General features: G+C 35.5%; 1 protein-coding gene across 1 annotated transcript; it reads right to left on the bottom strand.

Annotated features, from left to right (window-relative positions):
• Positions 1–1,340: 1,340 nt before the first annotated feature.
• Positions 1,341–8,356, bottom strand: LOC114297608 (NADP-dependent malic enzyme). Its single transcript, XM_082870451.1, has 19 exons — positions 7,914–8,356; positions 6,417–6,537; positions 6,255–6,329; positions 5,627–5,778; positions 5,418–5,523; positions 5,037–5,102; positions 4,703–4,798; positions 4,530–4,601; positions 4,353–4,436; positions 4,170–4,268; positions 3,701–3,748; positions 3,526–3,579; positions 3,283–3,381; positions 3,101–3,190; positions 2,928–3,005; positions 2,725–2,799; positions 2,530–2,620; positions 1,934–2,062; positions 1,341–1,842 (listed from the first exon to the last, which is right to left on the bottom strand). The coding sequence occupies exons 1-19, from the start codon at positions 8,024–8,026 to the stop codon at positions 1,754–1,756; spliced, it is 1,737 nt and encodes a 578-aa protein (XP_082726577.1). The 5' UTR covers positions 8,027–8,356; the 3' UTR covers positions 1,341–1,753.
• Between the last annotated feature and the right edge of the window lie 409 nt (positions 8,357–8,765).

The following is an 8,765-nucleotide window of genomic DNA, read 5'->3' as shown; positions in this document are numbered from 1 at the left end:
TTTGATTTTTTTTGCTTTTTTTTGTTTTTGTTTTTGGTCTTTAGTTTGTTGGTTCATAATAAATTGTTTATTTATTTATGATAATACCTTCAATGGGGTCTTTAATGGAATAAAGGTCTTCAATAGAGGACTGCGGTCTTCTTTGTTTGGAATGGAATTGTAGCAATGGGTCTACAATTTTTAGCGTGTGAAAGGAGGATTGAGATGGTGTGTGTACAATGATATGAGTGAGGGGTAAATAATTAATAATCAAATTAATAAGTGTGTATTAAAAAATGATCTACACTGAGATAAGTAAGTGTGTGAAAATATAATTTCCCTCATAATGGTAGTATTGTGTTCAAGGTTAGTGGAAATATTTTTATAATTGCATATTTCATTACATGAAGCCTTTTTTTTTTTTGTCTAACCAATAAAATCAAACTTTAGAAAATTATTTTGTATGCTTGTTAAACGTATATTTAGAAACCTTCAAAATTAATTTTATGATTTTTGGAGCAACTAGAATCTTTAAAATTATTTTCGAATCTTGTTTATTTAATTTTTGTATTTAAAATCATAATAAATTTGTTTTGAAAAATAAAAAAATATAGTGAGAGTGATGGTATTAATTTTAATGGTAGTGATGATATTATGTTAAAGGTTGATAAAAGCATTTTATATTTACCAATATTTTTATTTATCGAATCAATAGAATTGAATTTTTAAAAATTATTTCGTAATAATGTTTGAGAGGTATCAATAAAATGCCCAAAATAAATTTCAAGATTTTCGAAGCAAGCAGAATTTTTTTAAGAGTGACTAGTCGTGTGCACAAACCCACACATTTTTCATTCACACCACACAAATATTAGATTTGCACCTCCCACATATTGGACATACAAATATCAGATTTGCACCTCACACATATTTGACTTACACTTCACACGTATGCCACTCGCATTTCTTAGAATTTGCAGATGTGTCATTAAGAGGTTTGGAGTGATGGCGAGGAACTGGAGGGTTTTGGGTGACGTCGGTGATTAGGGCTCGGGTCGTCTGCGGTGTTCGGTCGGGTGGGAATGGCAAAGGTGGGTAAGGAAGTAATGGTCGGGAGTGAAGTGTCGGGGAGGGGTGGAGGGTGGGCAGAAAAGGGGGCTAGAAGTGGGGGTGGTGGCAAGGGAGGGCAGAGGTAGCAGTACAGGGTGAAGAAATGGGTTGGGGAGAGGTTTGCAAAATAAACAAAGAGATAAAGAGTATTTTTCATTATTATTCCATTAAATTTGTTTAAAAAAAATAGTTTTCAGTCTTCAAAAAATTGAAACCACCACCAGGTTACGCCATTACCAACATTTGCTAACTGAGAAAATATATCCATGGTGAAGATACCATTGCAGCCTAATGGCCAAAGACCACAGGCTTTGATTCATTACACACAGTATTAGCATTACAATTACACACAAATTACCAACACATCCTGGGAATGAAGAAATGAAGCACTGCACTGCAAATCCTCAGGGCAGGACACTACTTCACATGGCAGTCTCAGGGTCGTCTCCATACTTTCCACAGCTTGTTATTTCACTGAAACCAACTGGTTTCAAACTGAATCAACCCATACTCTTAAAATCATGGTTGCTCGTAGCTACAGCTTACAACACCATGACTTACCAGGAAAGTTGAGGAAAAAGGAAAGGCACACCAAACAAGAAGATAAACAGAACTTGAAACGAAGTACATATATGACTACAAGCTGTAGATTTTACTGACAAATTTATCGGTAGGTTCTGTAATTGGGGGTGTACATGCAGCTTTCAGCATACTTCACCAGATTCTCAGGTTGAGGGAGGTGTGTTGCCACACCTACAAAATAGTGTAATTTTATCAAATAAACACGGGCTTCTAGGGCCAACCACAACACCAAAGCAAAAATATGGCAAGAAATGATACTCACCGAGTTCATATGCTTTAGCAGCTACATTAGCAGCAATATGTGCCGAGATTTTTCTGATATTTGAGAACGGTGGATAGATCAAACCCTTATCAAAGTGCTCTTTTGATACTTGCCCAGCCAAAGCCTCCGCTGCCAAAAAGAAAATAGACGATAAAGATACAAGTGCAAACCAATCTACCCATTTGTCATGTCCATTGCATAGAAGTAGCTGTAATTCAACAGGTTTTGCTTTAAGTTTTCCATTATTCTTCACACATCGAGGGAACCAGATTACATGTCAGGGGAATTAAACCCACCGAGTATTCTCTGTTAATAAATTTTTTTTCTTAATGAAATCTGAGGCAACATATCAAAACATTTTTTAAACATCCTGAAAGTCTTTGTTATTAATTCACTTATTCACCATAATTATTTACCCCAACCATAAATGGAAACATATCATCATGTGGCCAGAGAGGAAAGGGACAAAAAAGTCACAAATAAAGCAAAATAACTTGAAATAAAATAAAATCAAACCAAATAAAGGAATCTTAATCAGAAAGGAAGCTGCATTCAACTTATGAGGGATCCTATCATTCTTAATGTAATGTACTTACAGGCTGCCAGAAGCATTGCATTGTGTACACGAATTGCACCAGATATGACCAAACCCAAACCCAATCCAGGAAAAATGTATGCATTGTTTGCCTGGATTGATCCCAAAAGAAGGCAGAAAATCAGCCCTAATGTCCAGTCCACATTTATTAAGGAGGCTACAGCACGACAAACTAGTCATGTAAAAGTTATAGAACCTGGCCAGGTAAATAAACTATGCCCTTGTATTCCACTGGGTCAAATGGACTTCCGCTGGCAAAAATTGCCCGGCCCTTATTTCAAAACAGAGGAAAAACAGAACTTGTTAGTTTATAAAAATATTTAGTGTAATCAAACATCACTTTGCATTAAAGCATCGTAATGGAAAATATAAGATAAGAAACTTCATGTTTATTTGTACCTGACTCCAGGTGTAAGCTTCTTCAGCTGTGCATTCGGATTGCGAGGTTGGATTGGAAAGAGCCAAAATGACAGGTTTCTGCATGCCATTCATTAACAATCTAACTTCAAGCTGAAAACATAGTTCATAGAGAGAGAGAGAGAGAGAGAGAGAGAGAGAGAGAGAGAGAGTACCTCATTGAATGAGGCCATGGCCTCAATCACCTCTTTTGTAAATGTCTGTCCTACTCCAGATGATCCAATTAGAACTGTCGGCTTGATAGCCTGATGACATTTGAAAATGAAATAGAAAAATTAAAATCACTCCAAATTATCTTCTTATGATTAAATTTAGACATAATAGGAATTCATCAAACCTTGACAGCATTTAAAAGATCCTTGACGGGTTCATGTTCATGAGCCCAAGGTTTCTTGAAGTGTTGAAGGGAATCCTTGCGAGAACTAACAATTAATCCCTGCAAGAGATAAGATTTAAAAAAAAAAAAAAAAAAAAAAAAAAATTGAATTCTCTTTTGATAAGAAAAGAAAAGTACGAATATATTCCTAAAAGAGTCAACACTTGATGTTAAGCAAGAAATTTTGACTAGAACTTTCACTACCTTTGAGTCCACAAGAAAGATCTTCTTACGGGTCTCTTCCAAAGGAGCTTTGCTCTATAATGGAAAAAACAAAAGAAGAGAATAACCAACCACCACGTAGAGAGATCTATGTTATACCCAATGAAATAACTCTCAGACAACATGCATATGGTAGCAAATTGGTACTATTGAGTACCTGTTTTGACATCTCAAGAGCAATAAGTTCTGCTATTCCAGTTCCAGCCTGCGATTCCAGAGGACAAAAAATGAGAGATAAAATTCATAATGAATTCTTCTTTTGATGCTTGATATAACATACAGAACCAATCACTCCAGGAAAGAGATGAATCAAAAAAATACGTAAAAATTAGAACTGCCCAAGAAAAAAGTTGAAAAAAGGTAAAGAACAAAATGGAAAGGCAAGAAATGAACAAACACACACGTTTCCCTAGAATACTCTTCTTTTTTTCTTTCAGTTTCTCTCCCTATTTTTCATGTTTTTTAGTGAATGCAAAACTATATCAGAATCAGGAGTGTACTGAAAACAACTGGAAGAAACTAGAAGTGAGAGACATTTTTGAGTAAAGAGATGGAATTCTGTCCAGTGGCCCCTAGAGGAAAATAGGTTTATAGTGTAAAAGAAGGAAGACAGATTAGAGTCTCACTTCCCCAGCACCAAGGAATAAAAATGTCTGCTCGGCCAAGGATCCACCAAGTAACTTCAGTGCCGCAACAAGCCCTGCAAGAACCACAGCTGCTGTCCCCTGCAAAAGTGGGGAAAAAAACACTTGAGACAAGAACATGGGATTCCTCGAGGTTATTTGAAAGATGACCATATTATCACATACCTGTATATCATCATTGAAGACAAGATGAGTAGTACTATATTTCGCTAGCAGCTCAAAAGCATTGTGGTTTGCAAAATCTTCAAACTGTAAAGCATTGGTAGCAAATCAAACCAACATTAGAACTGCAAGAACAAGATCAGGCCCTGAAATTTTTTCAGATTAAGGATGCAAATCCACCTGTATGAGTACTTTTTCACCATAGTTCTGCTTGACAGCAGTCATGAATTCATGAAGAAGGTCATAATATTCCTGGAATACAATTTGACAAAACTGCCTCAGTATTAAAGAGAATTACATAATGTATCTTAATGCTTGTAACTAAACACAATAAAATGCTAAAACTATTGGACCTTCCCAGTTGCCCTCCTTTGTCTGAGCCCAATGTAGAATTCATCTTTCAACAACTGCTCATTGTTTGTCCCCACATCAATGGTTACGGGCAAACACTGCACAGGCAAGTAAACAGATCGTTACTAAAATGGTAAAAAGGAGAGGATAGTGCTAAAACCAATCAATATTATATGGTCAAGCTGACTACTATAGCATGGCATTTACTTCTTGACACAGTACCGAAAATTAAACACACATATTAACACAGTTTCATCGGTACTGTAGTAAAGGTTTCAAATAAGATATACTAAAATGAGCATCTACAACTGTATATGATTTGCTGGTGACACTTACCGAAGAAGGTCTAACTCCGCCAAGTGCTGTATACAGAGCCAGTTTTCCAACAGGTATCCCCATCCCCTGATAAAAATTAAGCTTGTTATTAGCTACAAATGCATTTTAACAGGCGTTTGCCACAACAGGCCATCTGAATTAAATGCCTGCCTATTAATAGACAGACACATTCCAATTAATACCTAGGAAGAAGATAAATATGTATTAGATTAGTACCATAACTAATGCGAACAAGGAACCACTGAAAAAACTGTCATGTAAATACTCTACCTTCTGGTTTTTACAATTAATTATGCATTTGGCTGATGAACAAAAAAAATAATTATGCATTTGGAAGGTAATTATCTATATACTAAAACAAAATGGAAAATGAACATTCACCTGGCAGCCAAGATCCCCAAGTCCCAAAATTCGCTCACCATCAGTCACGACAATAACTTGAATGCTCTTTTCAGGCCAGTTTTTCAATACCTCGAGAATCTTTCCTCTGCAAAAGCAACATACTTCTTACAAAAATGACCTAGTGCACGAGGATTCTGCTAACGTGAGGTGTGAAAAAGGCAACATGTACAGCTGAAAGAAAGTCATACTTCTCTTTCAAGCTAATATAAAGACCCTGAGGGCGCTTAAAAATGCTCCCATACTTCTGGCAAGCCTCGCCAACAGTTGGAGTGTAGACAACAGGAAGAAGTTCCTCAACATTATCAATAAGAAGCTTGTAAAATAGCCTCTCATTCCTCTCCTGTAAACCAAAGCAATTAGAAAGAACAAAAGATTTAAAATAAATAAAATATAATAAACAACAAGGACAGAAATTTCCCACCTCCGACATCCATTTTTATTACTTTCAAAGGCTACATTAAATGCAATTACATGCTTTTGTTTTCTCTAGTATCTTAAAGCAAGAATCCCTTCTTTCAAGTAAAAATTTAAAAAAAGCGGTTTGTAACACACACTGAAAAGGGGTATAAAAAAATTAAAAAAAAAGCTAATGACATTGGGAAAAGAACAGAACAAGAGAGATTACAATGATATGGGAAATGAAGATTGAAGGGCAACTGAAATATCAAAATTAGCATATGTATGAGAGTAAATGCTCCTGCAGATGCTAATTAAAACAAAATCAATTCATATCCATGCAGCATCTAAGCATGCAACACATATGCACCAATCAGCTTCAAATTTACAACTGGGGATTGATGTAGACTAAAAAGGCACCTCAAGGTCCATCATGGCCATGTACTTCTGCAGTGGAACTTGATATTGGCGAATATTTTCCATCAGTTTCTTCTCCTGATAAGTCAAATGAGAAAATTTCAACAAGAATGATAACTGGTGATAAGATAGAAGCATCCAAAACACAAAGTTGATGTCGTTAACCTGAAGCTTTTGACTCATCATCACTGGTGGAAGCAGACCACGCAGGTAATGAGCATCCCTCTCCTTCTCAGTGAATGCAAGCCCTTTGTTGTGGTGTGGGTCCCTTAATAAAGAATACCCACTGGAGCACACAATCAAAATAGGGGAAAAGAAAAAGAAGACAAATTAGTGATGGAAGACCATTACAATGATCATCAACAATGGCAGCATGCCAAATATACATGTATATATACATTACAGGACCAGAACTAAATAGAGATAATGAGGTGTGCAAAATACTACTTATACACTGTTGAGTGGTAGTATATCAACACACACATTATCTTCGGATATTGGCACGTTCTTCTCTGTAAAAAGATGCATAGTTTTCTCCACCTTTTCTATACTATATGTTATATATATGCATTCTGATTTAGTTCTTCACTTTCTAACCTCTCTCCCAACTTTCTCCCTTTGATTACCCTCCCCTGTCTATCTATCTCAATATTATGAAATCTAGTGATCTAAATACTGTACATATACTTCCAATAACAAGAAATCTAGCAATCCAGCAATCCAAATATTGTATATACACTGTAAATATAGTACACGGTATATTGAATCTGGCCCCCTGCCCACAAAATCCTGTTATGTCCCTTCATATATATACAATTGTACAATTATACAATTATGATTCTCTATTTCGAATTGTTGTGGCATGGAAAATATTGGAACTGGAAACAGTAGACAAGGAATGAAAATCTCCTTCTGGTCTATGACACATGAATGGGAGAAAAATTTCGAGACTTGTGTCCAGTCCACTGGACCAGTCCTGTTCGGGTCGTGGGCCCATCATAGGCCTCTTTTTTTATTATTGAATCGGTTGATCTTTTGTAAATCATCCAAAAAAAGCAAAAACAAAAAAAGATTGATCAGATAATTCTAGTACATGATTTTGTTTTCAAAACAATGAACAACAAATATAACTTTAAAAACAAGCCGTTGATTTTTTTTTTAAACAAATATGGTTCGATCAATTGGCTAAAACTCCCGGATCAATCTTATTTTTTTGTATGGATAATCTACACATAAGATACTACAAAATTAACGGTCCCGATTTGGGGCATATGGTGGGTCGACGGTCCTCCTGAACTGGACCGGTCCACAGAAAAGCTGAGTTGCTTTTATTTTAGATCAGTACAAATCATAATTTCGGAAGTCAAAAAAAATAAATAAATAAATAAATAAAATTTAATCGAAGTTGAACGCCACGGAAGCTTTACAAAATCAGAGAACGACATCAAAATCAGAGCCTTTGCATGCAATCAACAAGTTCAAATCCAGCAAAATCCAAACCATCGCCGCATCAATTCACAACAAATTCAACCGTTTCGTTCAAAATTAACGACTGAGATACGAGACTTTACAAGTCTACTAAAGAAAGAATTAGCCAAAAACCACATCAAATTACATCATCAATCATGAAGAGATGATCGGTAGGTGAAGTGTGAACAAAACCTGGCAACAGAGATAGTCCAGGGGGTAACGAGCTGCTCCTCGGTGGCCCGATCCTCACCGTACATGTCCTCAACGCCGCCGGCGACGGTGTTGTCCTTGAGAGTACTCTCCATCGCAAACCTCCCACTTTCTCTCTCCTCCGTGCTCAAACAAACACAAACACAAACACAAACACAAACTCTTGCTCTGCAATCGATAGATACAGATTCTCTATGTATACTCGACTCACACAGGTGATCGTTTTGCTTTGCTTTGCTTTGCTTGCACAGATAAGCAGACAGGTCAGCTCTTTATATGCGTAGTCATAGCAACAAAATGTGGATATCCAAATGGATCAGAAATGTGTCTTTTTTTATGTCAAAATCAAAATTACAATATCAGAAAATTTTGAATTCCATCCATTGATTAGTTAGTGAGAAACTAGAGTCACAGAAAGTGTCACTATTTAACCAAGCCGTGGGTTGATTTTTTAATTTTGGGTAAATTACATCGACACCCTTAAAGTTATGTTTATTATAATTTTTTCTCATCATTAATGTATAATCTCTTTAAAAAGTTTTTATATATTACCTATATATAAATTTGACAAACAATTTACTTTTTAGAAAAATTTTATAAGCCTAACTCGTGGTCTTTAGTTGTGACCTATTATGGTGTTAGTTATAATTATTAATTATAACATTATTTTGGTTACAACTTAAAAGATATTTGATTATACCTTATGTGTTGTTTAGTTATGGCTGAAAATTGTTATAATATTTGCGACAATTAACACCACAAAAGTTTATGTACTATATCATTACCTAAATATTTAATAGTATAATAATATATGTATTAAATGAATTTTTGTAA

Source organism: Camellia sinensis, chromosome 5, assembly GCF_055761805.1.
Source record: "Camellia sinensis isolate YWXY chromosome 5, ASM5576180v1, whole genome shotgun sequence".
NCBI lineage: Eukaryota > Viridiplantae > Streptophyta > Magnoliopsida > Ericales > Theaceae > Camellia > Camellia sinensis.
This window is presented reverse-complemented; position numbering and strand designations above follow the sequence as displayed.